Raw genomic sequence first — 23,716 nt, 5'->3', positions numbered from 1 at the left:
CTAAAATTACATTTCTTATAATGCAGACTAGACTAGTTGGCGATCCATCTCCCTTGACCTTTAACAGACCACTGGTCTGACACTCGCCACTCTCCTAACATGAATTACTCACCTGATGCTCACCCCTCACCAGACAATCACATCCACTATGTAGGTTCACCAATAACAGTCACACTTGTCAAACACTCGCCACTCCGAGACACTCACCAGCCACACTCACTCATTGCCCGCATACTGATGGTGTAATATATAAGAGTTCATAGACACACTTTTTGAATGCAGCCCGCTTATGAGAACTTGCAAAAAGAGTTGGGAGGAAATCCCCAAAAGTCGAGCAGTGTGAGGTAAGAGCAGAAAGGAAAGTGTCGTGACCTACAGTGTGGTGATGAGTGAGTTGGTGAGTTGGGTAGTGTGTTGGTGAGGCTGTGTTGTTATGACCTGCAGTGTGGTAGTTGAACACAGGGTGGTGGATGAGACAAATCAACCTGTCTGGTGGAGACCAAGTCTTCCAAACGGGTGGATGAATTGAGGAGTGAAGTTAATGGTATCCATGGTGGCAGCAATAGCAGGGTGATATGGAGTCAACTGACCGTCGGTGAGCGAGTGACTTTTACTGGGTTCATGAATCGACCTGAACGCTTCATGTTTAACTCGTATAATGTCCACGTATAATGTGACAGATGGCTGAGCGTGGTGGCTGCGGTGTGCCGCTCTTCATGCAGTCGCCTGGGAGGTGGGGTTGGTGGATTACATTGAGATGGAGCTATTCACATGTTAGATTCTCCAAGAGCGCCTTGTTAGCAGGAGTGCGTGATTTGCCTGGTGAAGATCGTTCATCGGGTAAAGTGTTTTTAATGTTCGTGTTGTTTTCTCGGCTGTGGAAGCTTAAACCAAATGCATACATTGTTCACCTTTGTGTGTACGTGTGTTGAATTTCTTTCGCTCCGCACGTAGCCAACCGTGCTCTACAGAGGTGTGGAGGAAGGACGACAAACTAAACACAACTAAAATGTTTGGGCTCACACATCCACACACCTTTTTTTGTGCCCAACTTATAAATGTAATGGAAAGAAGAAATTACATGTTTTGTTTAAATGCACCACATTTTTTATGGAAAAAAAAAGTTTTATAAGGTAAGGTAATTGCTCTGACCTTCACACCCACATTTTAGATTAATTCAAAGATTAATAGTTAGCACTTTGCTGACTTTAGAGTTTCTCCTTTTCAATTAAATCAACCTTGACAGCAACTATATCACTACTTGTTTCGTTTACTATGTATGTACAGTACATCTAAAACAATTCTCATCGATTCTTAATTACAGCTTCATCTCTTAAATGCTGATAAAGTTGATGAATGCAAACCAATTAAATGAAACAGTAAACATACAAGGACGATCTATTTTATAGGAATGTGGGTTGGGAAATTGGAAATGTTAATTTCATCCTTTAATGGGTGGGTGGGTGCCTCAGAGGTTAGAATCCTGAGCTGGCACTGCTGAGATCCTGGGTTCAAATCCAGGCACACAGGAGGTCGTGGGTTCGATCCCGACCCTGACGCCTGTATATTTTGAGTTTGCATGTCTTTCTCCCCGTGGTCGTTTGGATTTTTTTCCGGGTCCTCCGGTTTTCCCCTCCACATTTAGAATCAACAGTATTTGGCTGCAATATATTTCCACACGATGAGCCACTTCGTTGGGCTATCGTTTGTGTCCAGGTCGCATCTGAAAAATAGATTTATAGCTCAGTGTGCCTTACCTGGTTAAAAAAAATATATAGTTTCGAAGTTTAATAGTTTATATTAGGTTATAATCCCACACTAGTCACCAATAACTGCACAATAAAACAGATTACATTTGTTGTAGATTTGAAGCTTTCGTGACTGCAAGGATTCATATTCTTAGGTTTTTTCGGTAAAGTCACGTAGGTAAAACCTTAAAATTAATAAAAGTAAAATAAAATAAAAATCACGACGTTTCGGAGGCAACACAAGCTTCCGTCTTCAGGTGGAACCTTCACAGCCACGACAGCTGTATCATGTAAATGAGAGATTACAAGAGCTACCACTCCGTATATATAATGGTTGGAGAGGGGGAAGGGCCAAGTACGGCACACTTTTTATTAATATGGTAAGGCGAGGCTTAAGAGGCTGAGCCTTTGTTATGGAGAGGTACGGTTTGTGACTAAGCCTGGCCTACATAACAATAGTGTGAAAAAAGAAACAACTAAACATGGTAAAACAAGCCTGGCTGTCTATCAATAACCTGTAATAGTTGTTTATTAATTTTAATGTTTTACCTACGTCACTTTACCGAAAAAACCTAATAATAAGATTACATTTGGTTCTGCACTTAATGTGGTGGATTGCTTGACAGTGTGTTTGTCGCACGATGAACATTGCTCTCGCGTACGGAGCGGTTTGGAAAGTGCTGCCCTTTACTGTGTGGACCCAGAGGTCACTTTTTAAGGCACCCCAGAGATATATCCGTGAAATCTTCTTCCATGTAGTGTACACAAACATGAACGGCTGCAATTGCTGTGCGAGATATCTGAATTAATTCCCTGTCTCTTGACATCGTGCCGACAGCACAATCAGGGGGGGGGGGAGGGAATTGGGCCAGAAACATTCCATTAAAAAACATACAACATAATTTCCTCATGTGCCCTTATTGCAGGATTTACTCCCGATTGTTGACTTTTAGAATATCCCACAGAGGTCACAGAGCTTAAAGTGTGCCCGGTGACTGATTGACGATTGACGTCTTCCCATTCGTTGTGAACGATTCCGCGTCGCGTCACCGAGCCTCCATAGCCCTCACGATAGCGCATAACGGCACTTCGCTTGCGGGTCGCATCGTCAAACAACCGTTCTGCTTATCGTCCTCTCTCTTTTTTGTGTGTTCTACTCGAATTCACGTTTCTTTTTTTTTCACACAGTCACCTCCCCCCCCCTCCCTCCATCACTTCTCACCCAGCGTAAACAAACGTGCACAAAACATTACGCTGTCCAATTTGTTCTGCGGCTGCTTTCCCTCCTCTCATTAACCATTACGCGTCTCTAAAAATTGGCTTTAATTACCACGTTTAAGTTTCCTCTTTTACTCCTCAAGCCGCGGTGTCAATTGCTCAAGCTCCATGAGTTCCCCCCCCCCCTCCCTTTTGTCGCGTGTATACCGTGAACTTACCGTACACGCAGAGTCAATGCCAATTACAACTTTGGATGAATGTTTTGTTTGCGGAAAAACACTCAGGCTGAAAAATGCCACCACCCCTCACCATTAACATTGCATAAGAGAAAACAATGTACCACTCCGTGATGTGTCGGTAATAAGCACCTTCGCTTGGGAAAGTAATTCCTCTGCATACGAGCAGATAACGTTACGTTTCACAAGGCAGTGCTGATGCCAACAGTGAGATTGTTTTTGTTTTGGTCTTTAATTTTATGCATGAGTGTGCTACCATTGTCTGCCATTTGAACAATGACACCATCATCTCAATATATTATACATAGGTAGATATTCAGCTCGTAAACTCTTAAACACTCCCCCTCGACTTCAATTGAAAATCGGCTCGTTCTATATTGAATAATAGGATTATTGATATACAGTACGCAATCACATCTATGCTACTGAAAACCAATGTTTTTTTGCTCAAGTTTTAATTAATGATTGCGTATACATTAATGCACTGTAGTTACATGCATACGTACGGCATGGGGTGGAGCAGTGGCACTGTGGTTAGCACATTGCACTTTGAACCCGGAGTGGTGAAGAATGGTCAAGAAACCTCCATGACCGACATGGCGTGGAGAAGCCTACATGCAGCAGTGGGTCGACGTAGCTGTAAAATGTTGCAACCTTTTTTAGAATCAGACTCTTTACTTATTTTTGGAGAAATCCGATGAGCTATAAAGCTCTTTATCACATGTGTCCAGTAAGGAGCGGGTCAGAAAATTCGAGCAGCAAACAATACGAAAACACAATACGAGTGCAAAGTATAGGAAAGGTAAGAAAATCACTAAATATATGTTTATTTTACTAGGTAAAAGCCCACTGAGCCATTACCTTATTTTTTAGACATGACCTGACCACACATCATAGCTCAACGAAGGGACTTATAACGTGTACATTTATAGCAGCGAGATAATATAAATAATATAAACGCATATTTCTAAATGGGGACGGAAAAACCGGAGAACCCGGATAAAATATCCAGTCGACCACTGAGAGAACATACAAACTCCAAATATCCAGGCGTCGGGATCGAACCCATGGCTTCCTGCCCACCAGGCGAGGGAGTTAACATCACGTCACCGTGATGTGATTGCAAGCTGCTTCTGAAATTACACGTGCAACCAAGAAGTGGTTAAGTCAAAGCGAAAATGGCCAAACGATGTCTTCGACGTGTCACACGTCTCCCTTAGCCCAGGCGAGATATTGGATTATTGCAAACTTGACGTCTCGGAAAGTTTCTAAAAGTAATCTGGCTGCGATGGGAACGAGTTGAGCGAATTGTAATGGAGTGTCTGAACTGCAGTCACAATTACAATCGGATTCTTTTTTTTTCCGCAGCACAAAAGTTAGTGCATTTCAATGGGCCTCTGGCTTCGCGCTAAACAAAGAAGGAGATCGGTTTCGTTATTAGTATTTCTTGCTATCTCGCTGCAAAGTAATATTTACAACCGTGCTGCCGCTCGTCGAGTTGCAAATGTTCCTGTTGCAAAGCTCCATTTGGGACAAGCGATGAGACAAGAAGTGGAGGAGCTTGGGCCCGCACTGCATCCACCACTCTGGCTCATCAAACGATTTATAGTTTTCAATTACATTTCATCCTTAGTTATTGTGCGGCGCTGGAGTGCTCGTGGAAACGTTAACAAAGGGTGGAGGCGAGGGAGGGTGGTAGTTTCTACATGTTTCCCCCCCCCCCCCCCCACAAAAAGGACCCTTGTAATTATGTGTGAATTAAAAATGATTTGTTTACTTTGCTAAACTAGAACTTTTTAAAGCATTTCCGAAAGAGCGCTTTATGTGTATGGGTTTTTTTTGCCATTGTTGCTACGTAAAATTGTAGCCGGTGGCTGGTAAGTTATGGGGGAGGGGTGGAAATGCTCAAATGTATTCTCATAAAACGCATTTGTAAATCACTGGCATGGAAAGAAAGGCAGAGAAAGAGGGAATAAAAGACCATATTCGTCAACAAGATGAATGCGATGGCCCAAATCAGTCGACGACTCGGCTCTTTGAAAGAAGAAAAAAATAACTTTTAGTTTTTTTGAGTTGTTGTTGTTAGTCCGTGGATCTATTACGGAGCGCCGTGCAAACGTCGCCACGATAACGGCGATGAGAAAAATCGCAGTCCGAGGGAAGAGACTCTCCTTGCAAATGTGAAAGATTTCCTCTGCTGGTTAGTTTGCCCCTGCTGGGCAGGTAAGACGACTTGCAAGTAAATGTGAACATACCCCCCACCCGCCCCTTTTTTGAGAGTTATAGAGCTAAGTTTTGGAACACAGTATAACATAACAACTGTTTAACAACAAAACTCCCTACGGTGTATTCCGCAGGACATGGATAGGTAAAAAGTGGGCATCGTCGTGGCTTTTGCAGTCAATGCCACCTCTTGTGCTTGCGTTGTCTGCAGCGCCTCGTGCACGGCTATTGATGTGGCTCATGGGGCCTTTGTCCCTGTTGAGTGAATACCAGCTTCGATGGGCATTTCAGTCCGGGGGATTTGATGCTCGTTTGTTTCACTCGTCTTTAAGGATGTTTATCAGGCATTGGCACAATCTTAACTCTGCTGTTTTTTTTTCTGTATTCTAAGATCTAGATTATATAAGTGGTAAGCCTGCAATCAGTCTTCTCTGTTGACCTTCATATCCAAGCGGGAAACATTTATCTCTTGAGCAGCATTATTCACGATGCAATTTGAAATGTATTGTGTGCATGCCACGTGGCATTTGAAGGCGCGTTTCTATGACAAGATGCTGGATACATTTCCATCGTGAGGATGCCCATGGTGAAATCGACTTTCGTGTTATTTACATTGTAATGATTACAAGGATGGTCACAGACACCATGGTGACAAATGTGTTGTTGATTGTGTAATTGATGATGGCATTGTTATTTACACAATTCATGATGATGCTGGTGTTGATGATAGCAATGGTGATGAGATAATTAATGACATTTTTTTAAGATAATGAGTTTCCCAAAGTTTCCTTCCTATTCATCACAAAGGCCACTTTCATAATGAGATAATATATTTTTATCTCCAACCCACTGCTGGATGAAGATTTCTCCAAGCCATTGCCATCTCTCACAATCCCGGAATCTACCTAGCACCTACACATGGGCTGATTTCATCACTCCATCTCTCCCCAGCGGCCTTGCTCTCGGACCCGTTGCTGCCACTCTGGCATTATTCTTGATCCCTGGAGCTAGAGTTCCCAGTGCAGAGGCAATAGTTACCTCCTCTCAGTCGAGATGGTCAGGGCACGTAAGTCGAACGGCGGACCATCGGCTTCCTAAGCTCCTTCTTTACGGTGAACTCAAAGAGGCCAAAAACTGCGCTACAAAGACGCCTCGAAAAGCTAACCCAAGAGAGCCAAAACTCAATGTGGGACTCCCGGGAGGAAATTTCAGAGCCAACGGTAAAGCAGCGCAGAAGTGGCTGCTGTGGCCGACTCGGTCAAGTGGGTTGAAGAAAAAAGGGGAGAGAAAAAATAACAACAACCTATCAACATCAACACCAGAAGCAGCAGCAACAACACAAATCCCATCCATCAGATGAGCAGCAACTCGCGCCCACGGTGTGGCCGATGCTTCCAGGCCAAGGGGCTGGTGCCCCTCATCCCACCGGCGCGCAGGGAAATTGCTGCGGCGAGCTGTCCTCCGCAGTCACCGTCGTTCGTGATGGACAGCGGAAGAAAGGAAGAAGAGTCTTGATCGCCGGTCGTCTTCCCTTCCAACGATGTGCCCTGTTCGAGGCTGCGAGCTCTGCCTGACAGCCTTAATTTACATCGAATTCATGCACAGGATCACCTTATCTAAGCACGTCAATTGAGTCGCCCTGCTCGGGCAGATTAGAATGACGCTGTAATTGGGGGGATGGAGACACGATAAGATTGGACACATTCTGGGTGGTTTGCTTATCGATGGCCAGGAGATGGCAGCACAACAAATTCATTCTTGAATCCATCTGTTCAGACCTATGAGTACTATCCTATTGCATGTACAGGTTTTCTCTCCACAAGCACACAAAGCCGCGCGCTATGCTGAACCACGCGCAGCATTTTGCTCGCGTACCTCGCGGAACAATCTATTCGTAAAATGCTTTCGAAAAATATGGCAATGTGACAATCACCGTTTGGAGTTTTTTTTTTATTATTGGGGGCTCGAGCCTATAATGTCAATTGGCAGGGGAAAAGGTGTCAACGCTTCTCAAAAAAAAGAAAAACATCGTCACGTCCGTCAATATCGACGGACGGAACAACCACTTATTAATCCGGGGCAATGCAAACCCACTTAGAGAACGGCATTGATCGCAGGTAATTGTGAGGCTATGCTACATCGAGACCGTATATGAGCTGGCTGGCAGTCACAACACGCTTTCTTCTGGAGGCTCTGACAAAAAAAAAAACGCATCTTACTCACGTACATATGTCTACAATCCATTTTGCCAGTCCACTGCTGAATGAATCAGAATCTGTATTTATCCTGAAGAAATCCGATGAGCTATGAAGCTCTTTCACAGATGTCGAAATAAGTTCAACATACATACAGTTAAATTTCGATTTAAAGCTTTCGTAATTGCCGGGATTCATAGTCTTGGTTCTTTCGGTAAAGTCACGTAGAAGGGAAATAATAAAATAATACACGTGAAAAAATAATTAGCATTATTTTATTATTTCCCTGCAACGTGACTTTACCGAAAGAACCAAGAATATACATACAGTTAGTTACAACAACAAGCAAGTAAGGACCTCCACGTGCCTTGCAGGGCCGTGAGCGATATTCGATCAAACCTCACCACCCTGTCAGTGTGGGTTAGTGTAGGTGGGAGGTGGTGGGGGGGGGGCTGCAGAACAGCAATGGATTTTGCCGTGCTGCCCTGGACAATGCTCCAGGCATTGTGAGCTGTGGAGGGCATTGTGGGCTATGCTCCCCTCGGTTGGCAGTGATCCGTTCAAAAACACTGTCCAGGCTAAAACTGCTTAACCTTGAGAAAGTTTATATTTAGTCGCAGTTATCTTGATCGTACAAAACCTTCATTAGAACTGGAAGGTGAAGAAGAAAAACCTCCGCTTGTGGATGTTTTTATTTCTTTATTTTATTTTACAAGTGGTGAGCGAGAATGCAAAACAATTCCACAGATAAAAGGATTTGTGGAGAATAATACCGCTCAGAGGGAATCGATTTTATATATCACTGGTTGTCTGTCAGCCAGAAACAACATCCTCAAAAAACTTAAAACTAAACAAGAGGGTTAACCTTGCAAACTGTAATTGTTTGTCTGAAGGTTATCATCGTAATAACTAGCCAGATTTGGGGGTGGATGTTTGTGCGTGGTGCGTGTGTGGATATTTTATGTGTGTGTGTGCAGTCCTGGGCCTCCCCTAGGTCGACTCAGCCTCAAATAAGTACATAGTGTGGTGTGTAAACATCACCGCTAAGGAGATAAAGGCGATCGGGGGTGGTGTCGGCCACCCACCCCCTCGTGTGCCGTGCCGGCCTTCATTGGTGCTCGCAAACAGCACTTGCCTCAAAGTCTGTTAAGAATATACGGGGGGGGGGGTCTTTGTCTCTTGTTTTAGTAGTGGACCAATTGTGGCACAGTAAAAAAGCCCAGGTGGTTAACCTGCCATTCATCTGAGTATCTCAGTCAACCCATAACACGTGGGTCTCCACCGTGGTCTTCTACTCGTGATCCTTCGACATTTCACGTGACCTCAAGTGCAACCTCGTTTGGCACACGTGCCATAATTTAGTAGTGAACAGTCGCCGATGGCGTGAATTATAGGAAGTGGTGGTCCAGCAATTAGTGCACTGCGTTATGAATCCAGTAAAAAAAAATCCAAATCCTGGCTAGCACCTCTTGCGCAGTGCCGACCTTAAAAGGCGCTCGCTAACCGCACTTGCCCCAACAGTCTGATTAAAAGGCTGCATGCGTGATTGTTGCCCTTTGTCTCATGTGTGTGCCCGCCTTTCCTCGTGTGTGCGCGCGTGTGCACGTGCACAGCTGATTGGCAGGCCAATGATGCCAGCTTACTGGGCACTGGGATTCCAGCTGAGCCGCTGGGGCTACACCAGCCTGCAGGACGTGCAGGAAACCGTGGAGCGGAACAGAGCCACCGGGATGCCATACGTACGAGATGCCTGCTCGGTCGCCCGCTCAGCCGATGCGCGGGGCACATATGCGCCTACGGTCACGCACCGTGCACGCGCGCACACACGCTCGTACGCACTCTCTCTCTCTGACACGTGCACGCGGAATGCCGTGCGTACGAGATGCCTGCAAACGCCGCGGAAATACGCGTGCGTGCATTCACCCACCAACCACGCGGCAGCACCGGCAGTCCGCGCTCTCCACACTCCAGATTGCATTTGCATGAGATGAACGTCATAATTTCCGCTGCGCAAGCATAGCCGCACGCCCACTCAGGCACATATTCCCCCCCCCCCCCCCTCTGATATTCGTTGAGATTATGAGCAGTTATTAGCATGGGCGCTACTCAGAATTCCCCTTGCAGCTCGTGCAGTGCCTTTCTTGCTTAAAATTAAACACTTTCACGCATTGTGGCTTCGCTTAATCCTCTGCGCAGAGCGCCAACAAGCAAGAACGCCTAACCATCCAGCGGGATGTTCTGGGGAAAGTGGGACCATTTTTGGCACCAGTCTCTGGCACGCATTTCCTAAAAAGCATTTTTTGGCAACGGGAAATGAGATGGCGCGGTGGACATACTTTTAAATCTGAGGATGACAACGCTAGCTGGCATTGCAACTGCAAGGCATTGTGAGCAGACTGGTCACTGCGAGGCCTGACATTGGCGAATGTCTCAGGCAAACAGCCGTGCAATTTCCCAGCTGTCCTATTACAGTGTACATAATTTAGAGCCAAATTTTTTTTAAAATCTACACCTTGAATGTATGGATTATCAGCATAAATATTTTATTTCGATACTATAAACACATATGGAATGACATGTTAAAAAAAATCATCCTGGCAACAAAAATCACCAGACAGCTGGGTTTTATATATATCGCAAACCTAGAATTACGATGCATTTTGCTTTTGCCCATTTCATGCAGGTCCTCATGGTAAAAGGTGTGTTTTATTTGAACGTGTTTTGGCTAGATAACAAGCAAATAAATTGATCATTAAATTTTAAAAAATGAAGTTTCTGATTGACATGCATATCGTGCTATATTTTATGAGCAACTTAATTGGATCCCCGAAGTCACATCGGGAAGCAGAAGCGGATTTACCCCACCACACGTGACCTGCCGATCAACTGTTATACATTTACTACATATCTGCTACATCGCCACGATTGAATGTCTTTTGATTGTCACAGTGGCAAGATGTTAACTGCCTGGCCTGAGCTGCAGGAGGTCGTGAGTTCAATCCCAAGAAACACGTGTTTAGAGTATTTGGTCACCTCGTTGAGATATCATTTGTGGCCAGGTCGCTTCTGTGTGGGCCTTACCTGGTCAAATAAAAATATAGTTGTAGTTTTTTTTGCCTATTAATTGCCATGAATTTCCATGCCACCCAATGTCCCAGCTGCTTTGACTGCCGTCCCACACCCTCGCAGGACGTGCAGTACACAGACATCGACTCGATGGAGGACCGCAAGGACTTCACGTATGACATGGGCAAGTGGGCCGACCTTCCCGCATTTGTGAAGGACTTACACGACCACAACCAGCGCTACGTCATCATCCTGGTGAGAGCATTTGGCATGGGCAGGGCAGCGTTCGGTCCCGTGGTGGCGAGATGTTAACTCTCTCGCCTGGTATGCAGGACGTCGTGGGTTCGATCCACACCCTAACGCCCGGCTGTGTATTTGGAGTATGCGTGTCTTTCTCCTCGTAGTCTCTTTGGATTTTTCTCCGATACCTCCGTTTTTTCCCCTCCACATTTAAAATGAACATCACGCGTTTGGAGTATTTGGCTGATAGAAATTTCCACGTGATAAACGACTTGGTTGAGCTATTATTTGTGGGCATTTGCTTAAGATAAAAAGAACTCTACAGCTCAGTGGGCCTTACCTGGTAAAATAAATAAAAAATAGTTCAATCTTGACTTGAAGCTTTCGTGACTGCAGGAATCCATACTCTTTGGTTCTTTCGATAAAGTCACGTAGGTAGAAAATAAAATAAATCACGACGGGCGCAACACAAGCGTCCTTCATCAGGTGGGAAAGCATGGTCTGCTGCTGAGGCAGGCTGTTTTAAAAGGTTTGAAATGGGTGTAGCGCAAGGGTCATAAAGAAGTGGGCGGGCGCTAGTGATGTTAACGTGAGAAATTGCCATAAATATAATTGTGTCGTGAACCCACCACCACCCGACACGGCCAATGAGTCAGGTTTGTCACGTAAATAAAACGTCCCAATTTGTTATGAGTACGTTACTAATACAGCACACCGGTGTGTTGGAGAGTAAACTCACAATTTGTAAATGTTGTGGGCTTAGTCTCCCAACACACCGGCGTGCTGTACTGACGAATTGGCAGGTTTTGTTCACGTCACAAACCTCACTAATTGGCTGTGTCGGGTGGTGGCGGTTTTACGACAATTAGTTACTTTTTTCAGCACACCGGTGTGTTGGCGAGTAAACTTACAACATTTATAATTTTAGTGCGATCATAACAAGCAACTTCATCAGGCGATTTGCCAGAATTGTGAAGAAGTCTTCCTGTTTCAGTCTTAGACAAACTAATAATGGTGATGTCATCATTCTGAGCCAATCAGAGGCGGGTTAATGTCATCATATAGATGACAATGGATTATATCTAACCAGAAAAAAACCTTTATTATGGATAATATTGGTCGCGAAAGCCTACGTGTTAATCTGTCCAACCGGCAGTGTAAATGGGATCACCACAGTTAGTCGATCAGCAGGTTACGTGCTAGTGGGGTCAAGTGTCAGTATTCTCAAACTAGATTTGAAGTTTCGTGACTGCAGGGATCCATACTCCTTGGTTCTTTCAGTAAAGTCACGTAGGTATAAAAATAAAATGAACTAATTCACGACGTTTCGGGCGCAACACAAGCGTCCGTCATCAGGTGGGACAACCACAGCAAGAAACAATTGCTGAAGTGTGCAAAAGAGCTGATGTAACAAGAGGCTATATAGGCAAGAGAGGGGGGGAGGAGCCAGGGAGTGTTGCATGCTAAGACACATGCACTACAAAATGCCGGAGTAGGGAGGGGAAGTGAGCGGGGCTGGGAGTGGGAAGCTGAAGAAACTGAGTATCCTCAAACTGTCACCATCTCTCGGGGTTCAGCGGCACCACCAGTCCACGTAACACATTCCTGCGGAGGGAGCTGGTAGGAACGTCGGGTTGTTCGGTCAATGGCCAGGGTCAACGGCGGCGTGGTGTATTCCGCAAATATGGCCGACTGTGAGGGCGGGCACAAGCCGGCGTGAGTAGGTTAAACGTTGAGTTTTATAAGGGCACCACGGGGTGACTAGCCCCTTCCCACCTAGCCCCACCCCTCCCCTCCCCACCCTCCCCTCCCCACCCTCCCCACTCAGCCCCTCCCCACCCTCCCCTCCCCACCCAGCCCTCCCCACCCTCCCCACTCAGCCCCTCCCCACCCTCCCCTCTCCACCCAGCCTCACCCCTCCCATTTTTGGATGCACGAAGGACGGACGGACACAATAACCTCCTGTGGGCTGGTGTAACCAGGAGGTTCCTACCAGTAATATCTACACTCTGGCTGATTATTCACACAATCGTCCCCGACGCGCTCCCAACGTCGTCATTTAGAACACTATCCCAGCAGCAGATATTTTAGAGTATTCGTACTTCCGATACATTTACGATGATTGCACGATCGATTTCTTATTTCCAGTTGAATGTCAATACCACCATATTGCTTTTGACACTGATGTAACATTCGAATGTAAATCAATTAAAGAGGAAATTATTGGCAAGCTTATAAATACATATAAAATAACAAAATATTGCTATTCATTTTCGCAAGACATGCTTCCGTGACATTGGTTAAATCCTTCTGAAAAGAGGATTACATTTAAAAGTAGAACGAAACTCCGGACATGCTTAAATACATTTCTCTCCAGAGGAAATAGTAATTTGCTACATCAAAAGCAGCTTCGGCTTGGTGTTCTTTTGTACAAGTTCTTTTCCCACTGAGGGGTTTTATCGGCTCGCAACAGATTGTGAGGTAATTTTGCAGCCTCCAAGCAGAAAACTGCACCAGCGGCATTCACCGCTTACAGCAGGAGGAACGCAGTCTCTGTGGATGGGTGGCGGTGGGTGTTCGGACACGCGCACAACACCTTGGCTAAGAGGCGCTCACAACACTTTGGTGGGGGGGAAAAACACCACGTGTATTTTGGAGTTCCGCGGTCGCCTCCACAGGATGTGAATGCAGATGTATTGCTAATGATGGAACCTTTGAACACACAGTGGCGCACAGACAGTAAGTCACCAGTTGTGAGTCAGTGGCCAGCATTTGAGTAGATTTAATATAATGAGAGTGCAGTTCATATAATGAACGTGCAGTTGAACCCCAGTTATCTGTGATGATGTGGCGGTGAGTGATCTTCCCAATAACCACCAGGAACTATTCGCGAGTAGGGCACTCGCAACTTCCAAAGCACGGATGCACCCCAGGTTAAGAACGTGCGACAACATCTGACGCTCTGTGATGGTGGTAGCTTGTGCCTGTGCCTTTCATCTCTGTCGTTGAGCTATTATTGTCATTATTATCACGCGGCTTTCACCAAGAAAGCCTCCCTGAGTCTCAAGTATGTTTTTTTTCTGGAGGGTCCTGCCATGTTTTACGCAGTAAGGCACAACGTTGATCTGTGTAATCCTAAAGACTAGTTTGCAGGTAATACTTCCACATTTGGATATTTGACCACGACAATTTACGTGACGTTTGTTCGTGTTCTTTTTACTATGGAAGGTAAACCGGAGAACCTGGTGGAAACTCGTGCAAAACATAAGCACCATCTTCTGGCCATGCATTCAGAGTGTCTCAACGAAGATAAGCCTGTGTTTGGTCCCGGTACGAATCGTAAAGAGCAACTTTTTCCATATTCTTGGGTTTTTTCGGTAAAGTCACGTAGGTAAAAATAAAGAAATTAAACTTAATAAAAGTAAAATAAAATATAAATAAAATGAAATAAAAATAAAAATCACGACGTTTCGGAGGCAACACAAGCTTCCGTCTTCAGGTGGAACCGTCACAGCACGCTTGCAGTATTTTTATTTTATTTTACTTTTATTAGTATTAAGTTTATTTTTTTACCTACGTGACTTTACCGAAAAAACCCAAGAATATGAATCCTTGCAGTCACGAAAGCTTCAAATCTAGAACTTTTCCATCTTTTTTCCTCACCTTGGGCAAGCGTTCCCCACTTTCAGAGGCGGCTCGCAGCGCTACTGCCGTCGTGTTTTCTCCGCGGCGTCTTTAAGTGTTTACTCCGGTGACAGATTGTCGTACAACATGTGGCGCTGCTGGTTGAGAGATTGTAATCCCAGTTCTGAATGAAATACCGGCTCACGTTGACGTAGTACTTAAGGGCACATCAGAGTTCATTCATTTATCATCTTTATCATGATCACTATAACCCATCCTCATCATCGTCATCGTCGGCAATTCGTTTCCATCTTTACAACAACTGTGTCTCATAAAAAAAATTCGTGTTTATCACCTTCGTACCTCCTGCTATAGTGTGTCATTTTAATCGTGAATGCTTCATACTGTCATAGCCATACATTGCTCTGGAGTCAGGAAAATGTTCATGAACATGACCAGTACACCCAATTATTGTCGTCATCATCATCGTCTTCATCATCACCATCATCATCACAACCAATCATCATTATCATCCTCTGGTGTGGGTAAAATCATCACTATCTGGGGAAGTTTCAACACTTGGTGGGTGGAAGTCAACCCCATGGTTGCTGTATTAAGAGCAGATATTCCTCATCAGAGCAATATGGCATTTCCACCGATGGCTCGAAACCATAATTGCAATTACAGTGCAATACAATTGGATTTATAGAGCGTGACAATGTAATTACATATTCAAAACACTTTACAAATAGGAACCCATGCACATAAAAAGGTAATTTGATGGGAATTTGAAACTCTAACCGAGGTTATAACCGTTAATGCATTAAACTCTGTCTGTCTGTGCGTCCGTTTGTCTGTGAGGGAGGGGTCACGTAAAGATATTCGAGTTCAAATAAAACGTGTACTCGAAAATCGTGCTCCAAAAATCGAGACTCACCCTATCTTTTGGACTATTTAGTAAAACTGAATCGTAATCTTTATCTCGAATCTTTATTTAGACCGCATGAGAAATCCGATGAGTTACGAAGCTCTGATTTTCAGAGGTGTGGACTCGAGTCATGTGACTTGGACTCGAGTCAGACTCGAGTCATGAATTTGATGATTTGCGACTCGACTTGGACTTGCATAACAATGACTTTGTCCCACCTCTGAGATGTGGACTCGAGTCATGTGACTTGGACTCGAGTCAGACTCGAGTCATGAATTTGATGACTTGCGACTCGACTTGGACTTGCATAACAATGACTTTGTCCCACCTCTGAGATGTGGACTCGAGTCATGTGACTTGGACTCGAGTCAGACTCGAGTCATGAATTTGATGACTTGCGACTCGACTTGGACTTGCATAACAATGACTTTGTCCCACCTATGAGATGTGGACTCGAGTCATGTGACTTGGACTCGAGTCAGACTCGAGTCATGAATTTGATGACTTGCGACTCGACTTGGACTTGCATAACAATGACTTTGTCCCACCTCTGCTGATTTTACAGATGTCAAGTTGGGGCACGGGGTCAGAGAGTTACAACGATAAGTTCAACCTCGCGTCTTCCTCGGCCCTGAATCGAACTTAGGCTGTCAGATGCGTCGCGCCGCGCGCGAACTACTGCGACACCTCTCCCTCTCCACTCATGTGCTAGAACAAAATATAAAAAGTCACGCGTACAAGGGATACACAGAGACACATATATACTCCACATGTAGCCATGCAGGACAATTGCAGTGCAATGGTTCGTGAATGATCAATTATGCCTTTAAGCGCATTCCTATGTATATGAATAAGATGCAGTCCTTTGACAACCCACTGGTGGATGAAGGCCTCTCAATGCCGCGTCAGTCACGGCAGTTGTTTCACCATATTTCACCACGACGTCTTGTACATAGATATTCCCCCGCACCTTCTATTAGCACGGTTGGCTACGTACGGTGCGGAAGAAGATCGACATACATGATCACACACATAGAATAAATGCATTTGTTTTGTCTATATACATATACTCACACATATATATATGCTGACCCATGCATTGCACACATGTATTGTGTAATATTTGTTGACATGTATATATAGAACACACGTGTGTTGAATAAATAAATACATGCAGGCACACTCATATGTAGGACACGTATAAGGCTTTAGATTAAAAACCGAGAACCGGTTAAAAATCACACTTCTACAACCATTAACGTATGTAAATACATTATCATGCCCAAAATTTGTGCATCTAATTGTGAATCTAAAATACCCATGTAATATGCAAATATACATAATTCACCTTTAGGCTAATGGAATGATTAAGGGCGATAAAAACAGACTCGAACATATGAGACGAATCGGGGAAAGGAGGGTTAAAATTTTGAAAACAAAAGAATACATTCTTGCATTAAATCAGCCCCACGTGATGGTAAATTGTCAAATCGTAGGCATTGACGAGGTATTTACTGTATATTCCCGTGTACAAAATGAAGACAGGGTGGTGAAGTCGACGTTGCTGGTGGTATACTTACCGTCCTTTGCATGCCCCCAATCTTTCTGCATCCTAAATCATGAACTCAGAGGGCACTTGGCCAATTTCAGGAAACCAGACCCCACCATCAGCTTGCTGCCCCTTATTCGATTTGCAGCAGCTCTACCGTGAGATGGCTTCTCTGGATGTGTGAAAGCTGAACGTTCCTGGGATAAGACGTTTGCAAGGTCCCCGGTGGACAAATGTACCTACCCGAGACTTTGGTGTGTCCCCGTGGAAATATGCCAAATCTTCATCTCCCTTCACCTTTATTTCGTGTTGTGTGGAAGTGGGGGGGGGGGGGAATTGGGGCAAAGCAAACCGATGAAGTTAAGAAATTGGTTTGTACCACCGCCGGGTTTTTGCTGCCAAGCTGCTGGGTTTAGCAAGCGTGTTGGCACTTGTGACCCCAATCTGCGTTGGCCTGTGTACTTCGCCTCACGTTTCTCAGTTGCGCACGCGGACACGCTCGTGCAGGTTTATTGGTTTGATTTTCATTCGGTGGGAAACGTAAAAAGTGGAGCAGCAACTGCTGGGCAATTGCCTGGCTGGAAATTAATGAATGTTACCCGCCGAATGCTTCTGATGAGACCAGAGGCCTTCTCTGAAAAATCAATCACCTCCTTGGCTGAACCGAGTCGACCAAATTCACGTCCGGCATGTGTTTGTCTAATAATTAAAAATGCGAGCCAGTCATCAAAAAAAGAAAGACAGGTGAACGCTGGCCTGGAAAGTTACAGTTTATTTTTATTTTTTTCGTCATCGGTGCATTTAAGCACGAATTCACATTCACTCGCACTCCTCCAGATGATTAATTTCAGCAGCAACAGTCCGCAGCACAGTTCCTGGAATTACTTTGGCACGCCATGTCCGTCTCACTTCATATCGTCCATGTGGTGTATGTGTTGGTGAATAGTGCTTAGGCTTACTCGATGTCTTTAATGACAGCGCTTGCATTTAACGTTCTCGTCCCTCAGCTAAGCTATCTTAACGTGCTTTGAAGGGTTGTTGCCCGAAACGTCGCCTCTTCCGTTTTTCGGTTTTCAGGCCACAGTGTTATCGATGAATGTTTGACATCTCGGCTTTCGCGACCAATATTCACAATAAAGGTTATGTGTTGATCGCGTCAATAAAAATGCGTCGTGATCGCGTCAATAAAAATGCGTCGTGAACCCGCCACCAACCGACACAGCCAACCGATAGGGTTTTATCACGTAAACAAAACGACACCAATTAGTTATTACTTCGAGCCCACCAGTGTGTGGGAGAATAAATCCACGACATTTACAATTTGAATACCGTGACGTTTCGCTGGCAATTACATCTGGCATCACCGGGCGCTTTTGCCAGAATTGTGAAGAGATCTACCCGCTACCAGTCATTGACGGATGCTTTCTTCTTCTTCTCCTCGTCCTTCTTTGCATGGCTGATGTTGACGTAAAGACGATGACCATTATTGTACACTGAAATGTTCCAAACAGAGTGTACCGCTGTGATTACACCTCCTTCGTTGTCTTCAACAAAGGGGCGCACCAATGTATGTGACGTTAAATAATGTCACACATGTGACCTCACGTCACCCAAGAGCGTTCCGGAAAACATAAGAGTCTGAAATTAAGCCCTGTGAACTCATCTCACCGATGTACCGGGAAGTGCATAAGCAACAGCTTCGGTGTACACAGTAAATCCAGCTGCCAATCATCTCAAACTTCATACGCACTAACGTGGCAGTACAATTATTCAAAAATGGTGCCGTTAACAAGCTTAATTGGCGAGTAGTATTTTTACCTTAATTCCAGTGATCGTGTCGCCTGTTAATCAAATTAGGTACTGCATAGCAATTGGCTAAACCTAAGCATTTAATAGGTACTGCATAGCAATTGGCTAAACCTAAGCATTTACTAATTTTACAATGCTAAATTTGAATCTGCCTCTATATGCCCTCTTCAAAACCCTGGTATGTTCATTGCTGTGCAAAAAGCACACTAGCTGCCTATGCTGCTTGGGAAATTACTGCCTTGTACAACACAGATGAAAATATAACTTTTAAACCTGAATAAGATTGTTTACAAAAATATTGATATATAATGTATTTATCGAGAAAATCCTCACTGAGTCTCAAGCCTCTTTTTAAAGAGAACCGTGCTTTGGGAAGATGTTTGGCCAGTTTATTTTTGTATGTAGTGAGCAAAACAACTGGCGTAGACGGGGAAAGTGAAGTTACCTGTGACTGCAAGGCATTTGGCACGCAAATGTCCACACAGCTTGGTAAGAGAGACATTTAGTTGACTGCCAAATCCAGGCCACCTTACAATCCCGCTGGTTGGGGGGGGGGTGTATCACAACATAGCCTGACCTTTGCAGGACCCTATGTTCACAGCGTAACACTGCAGGCGTGCTCAACCATGCAGTGAGGGAGTAGAGGCAGGGCCAGATTAGGTTTGATGTGGGCGGGGGGGGACGCCACGATGCTGTTATATGTTTCGGTTGGGGACCTTTACCACTGCCAATACCCAATGCCAACCACTCGATTATGATTTTCCTTGGTTATTTCAGTACTAGATATTAAATAGAATATATAAACACAAAATCCGTATTATAATGAAAAAAAGATTATTATTGTGGAAAGTAAAAAAGCGATGCTTTTGGCTTTCATTATATTTATCAAATGACACTCATGGATACATCTTAGTGCTGCATAATTGCAGTTCAACCATTATGAAGCAATATAGATTTGAAGCGTTTGTGAATGCAGGAATCCATACTTTTTTGGTTCTTTCGGTGAAGTCACGTAGGTAGAAAATAAAATAATATTCTATGAAGCACTTTATATTATTTTGGGGTCCCCTTTAAGTCAAAGCTCCCACGCTAGGGACCCAAAAGGTCCTGCTTTCACCCAGCCCTGCGTAGGGGTGGGGTTGATTGTTAGGAGAATAGAACTGCGCTGTTTAAACCCATCATCTTCATAAGCGAAAGCCATGACGGATGAGCACAGGAGCAATGGATGAGCATCCTGAGCAGGGGACGTCACGGGATTTTGGAGTCGTGGGTTACGTGGGCGCATATCGTCCGTCGTTTCATTTCACGCTTTATGAGCCACAGAGTGCAGAGTAGCCTCGCATCGGTTTGTCGGGTTTTGCGGGTGATGCCACTATCCTCGGCCGAAAACTGGGCGTGAAATCAATTCCAAGTTTATTTCTTCGGGATTCCGATCACTAGCCGTGGAAATCGGTGTCAGTGCACTCGCTCTCTCTCTCTCTCTCTTGTGTCTGTTTGCATGAACTTGCTAACGATCCGCCGCGACTCGCCGATTGCTTTCATCAATTGATCTCGTCAAGTGAAAGCCCCATTTAAAATGATTATATCACTCTTCAAGAGGAGACCTACTAAACTGGCGGATTTGATCGATGTACTTTATTTACACAGGCGAATATTCAGCATTGATATGATTGAGACATCCACCCAAGTGACAGTACATGTTTTATTTGTATTATTTTATTATTTCCCTTCTATGTGACTTTACCGAAAGAACCAAGATTACGACGAACTATGTTCCTTCGGTAAACAAATGACAATAGCTGGTATTATTATTATGGTTTTTTTAATAATAACCAGAACCTTCCCAAAGTCTCCTCTGGATTCACTCAACCTAATGCGGTGTGTAAAGACGGCGAGGTGTGATGCTGGCCATGATGTGCGTCATACCAGCCTTGACGTCGATCTGCCATGACTGATGGATGTGACAGATCCTTTCAATCTTTTGCAATTTTCATTGTCTCTCATGCAACTGAGTCCCATCCAACTGATCAGATTGTCACAGCAGCTGATCCATTTCATTCTTCTTCTCCTCTCCCTTTCACGTTCTCGTACATCCTTGTCATTTCTCCGACTGTGACCCTCTTCGTGGATGTCACGCATACGCCACTTTCCTCCGCAGTAATCCTTGCTTGTAGGACATTCCCCGTATTCTCATTTCAATCTAGATTGAAAACTCGTTTCTTTACAACTGCTTTTTTGTGTTGAGTTTGCCGTCCTTCCCTTGCACCTCCGATTAGTGCGGTTGGCTATATACGATGCGAAAGAAGTTAAACATACATACGCTACATACATCACACCAGCGTACTCTTTCAACTTTTCTGTAACACGTGTTCGCTTAAAGAACGTGTCTTTTGTCCTCTATGAGGCTATCCGTTCGTGCGTTTCATTGAAAAAAAAAACAACAACCCATGGGCCCTCCTTATTTAAAAGAGCCTTGGAGACTCGGTAAAATGCTCTTTCACGGTAAAGCAAGCGCAACAATAAGACAAGGTCGCCGTCTCGCTGCTAACAATCTCTCGCCCTCTTTAACTTTCACCCAGGATCCAGCAATCGGCACCACCCCCCGGCGAAACGGCAGCGAGTACATCCCGTACGTGACGGGCACGCAGCGCGGCGCCTGGGTCAACGAGTCCGATGGCAGCACACCCCTGGTGGGGGAGGTGAGCGAGCCGAGGGTGGCTGGGACGCAGCGACTCCACGCACACGTGGGCACGCACGCGCGTGCCTCCCTTATGCGCACGCACGTGCGAGTCGGGCACCGGCGCAGAGATAGCTGGCCCCGATCATCTCCTGACTCCGCGCCAACCGAGCGAGTCGGAATGCAATCGGGGAAAAAGGGGACGGAGTGTGAGAAAAAAAACGCCACGGGTCTCCTTGCTCAAGAAACGGACGTCTTGTTGGTGGTCGTCTCCGTTCGTGGTCCTGAGTGAGTGGTGGAAATTTGCCATTTCTATGGCAGGGGGCCAGTTAATGGGTGACCACCATGCGTGAGAGACAGGTGGAGTAGGCGTTGTGGGCAGTAGAGGGCAGCACAGAAAAATCCATTGTTGCTCTGAACTCCCCACCCCATTCACCAACCCACATGGTGAAATATGGTCAAATATTCCTCATGGCCCAACACGCTTTGGGAGTGCCCTCATCCAACAGTCGATGGGGTGCCACGGTGGCGAGATGTTAACTATCTCGCTTGTTAGACAGGAAGTCGTGGGTTCGATCCCAACCCTGACATCCATTGTATATTTGGAGTGTTCATCTTCTCCCCGTGTTCGTGTGGATTTTTATCCAGGTCCTCTGTTTTTCCCCTCCACATTTAGTTACATGCGTCTCAAGTATTTGGTTGCCATACATTTCCACGTGATAAGCCACTTCACTGAACTATAATTTGTGGCCAGGTCGCTTCAGAAAAGGAGTTGTATAGCTGAATGGACCTTACCTGGTCAAATAAAAATAGTAGTACGTTTAAAGTTTTTCGTTATTTTGTACATGTCCCTTCATGCGGTATGCAACAAGGAGTGTCCAGCGTGATGGAGGAGGGAGAAGAACACTCGAACCCAACGCAGATATTTAGTGAAGCTCCCGGGCCTGCTTGCCCCTTGCAGGCAACCGCATCATGGTCCATCAAACCACGGATCTCCTCTCTCTCTCTAGGAACAGATGTGGCTGGCATGGAAGAGTGAAGTCGGAATCCACCATATATAACGAGAGCGGTCCCACTGCCTGCCGTGGCATGAAAGCGCCGTGGTGCGAGGCTGACCTTTACCGCGATTGCTTCACGGTCGATAGGCACCTTAATTTGACAAGTGATAAGGGAGACCCTCCGTGAGATACGGAGCTGTCGCGGACACTCGTTAACGTGGCATCCCAGAGGTCACGATAATATTGTCGGCACCGTCTCCAGACCTTGTGACTCGGTGGAGCTCAGCCCAGGAGAAGACCCCCCCTTGCTCAACGATTTGGCGGTTGTTTTGAATTGGTCTCTTTGGGTCCGAATGCATGACCTCAATGTCGTTTGAGCACAGCAGTATAGTGGCCGATGAGAGGCAACCATGTAGGGGTTGTAGCTGATGATATGTGCACACAAGGGAAATCTCCAGAGTGGGTCTTCTGCCATGTGACGCTTTGAGTGCAATATGTCCTGCAACATTTTAACAATGACGCCGGATGCAATTTGGTTCCTGTGTTCTTGACTCATCAGTCTGCATTGTGTGTTGTTATGCTTCATTGCAATGTGCAGGGGACCATTGCAATGACGTGTGATAACGCTGGCCAAGGGTATGAGCAGTATAAGGGAACAGGATGGGCTTCTGCTTCTTATTCTTGAAAAGGAAAAATACATTTTCAGCCACAATTCGCACGTACATTTTACATGCATTATTATAACCCTATGAAGCAGTGGATCATAACGTTTACTGCAGCCTTGCACCCCTTTGGATCTCATTCGTAAAGAGATTATGTAAATAAATACATCGGTTTGATGAAACAAAGTAGTTGTACTGACGTGCCCGTGCCTCATTTGTGTTTTCGATTATTTACCTTCTAAAAAATCTGGCCATGACTCGCACCCCCAGAAAGGTCATCTCGCACCCCCGGAGGGTGCAGCGTGCACCCCAGGTTAATAAGGACCACTGGTGTATAGTGTAGATTCGGGTTAGCTGTGCATGGCCTGTATGTATGTTGAACTTCTTTCTCCACCGTATGTAGCCAATGGTGCTAATCGGAGGGACGGTAAATTTAACCTCGCCACACTTCCTCATGCTCCCTCCCTTCAGCTCTTGTTCCATTGCAATTATAAAATAGTTCATTTTTCGGCACCTTGGTATGTTGCTTTAGATGCACACTGT

At 45.2% G+C, this 23,716-nt stretch overlaps 1 protein-coding gene across 4 annotated transcripts in view; it reads left to right on the top strand.

The window, feature by feature from the left end:
* The window catches only part of LOC144734529 (sucrase-isomaltase, intestinal-like), a 332,315-nt gene that overhangs the window by 158,630 nt on the left and 149,969 nt on the right, over positions 1 to 23,716 (top strand). For all 4 annotated transcript variants that reach the window (XM_078616769.1, XM_078616770.1, XM_078616768.1 and 1 more), the window contains 3 exons: positions 9,234 to 9,359; positions 10,810 to 10,941; positions 21,416 to 21,535. In XM_078616769.1, the coding sequence (XP_078472895.1) occupies positions 9,234 to 9,359; positions 10,810 to 10,941; positions 21,416 to 21,535 (378 nt within the window). The remainder of the gene's footprint in view (positions 1 to 9,233; positions 9,360 to 10,809; positions 10,942 to 21,415; positions 21,536 to 23,716) is intronic.

The sequence above is a fragment of the Lampetra planeri genome, chromosome 51 (assembly GCF_965212315.1).
Source record: "Lampetra planeri chromosome 51, kcLamPlan1.2.h2, whole genome shotgun sequence".
Lineage (NCBI taxonomy): Eukaryota > Metazoa > Chordata > Hyperoartia > Petromyzontiformes > Petromyzontidae > Lampetra > Lampetra planeri.
The sequence above is the reverse complement of the archived record's forward strand: the minus strand, read 5'-3'. Positions and strand labels throughout refer to the sequence as shown.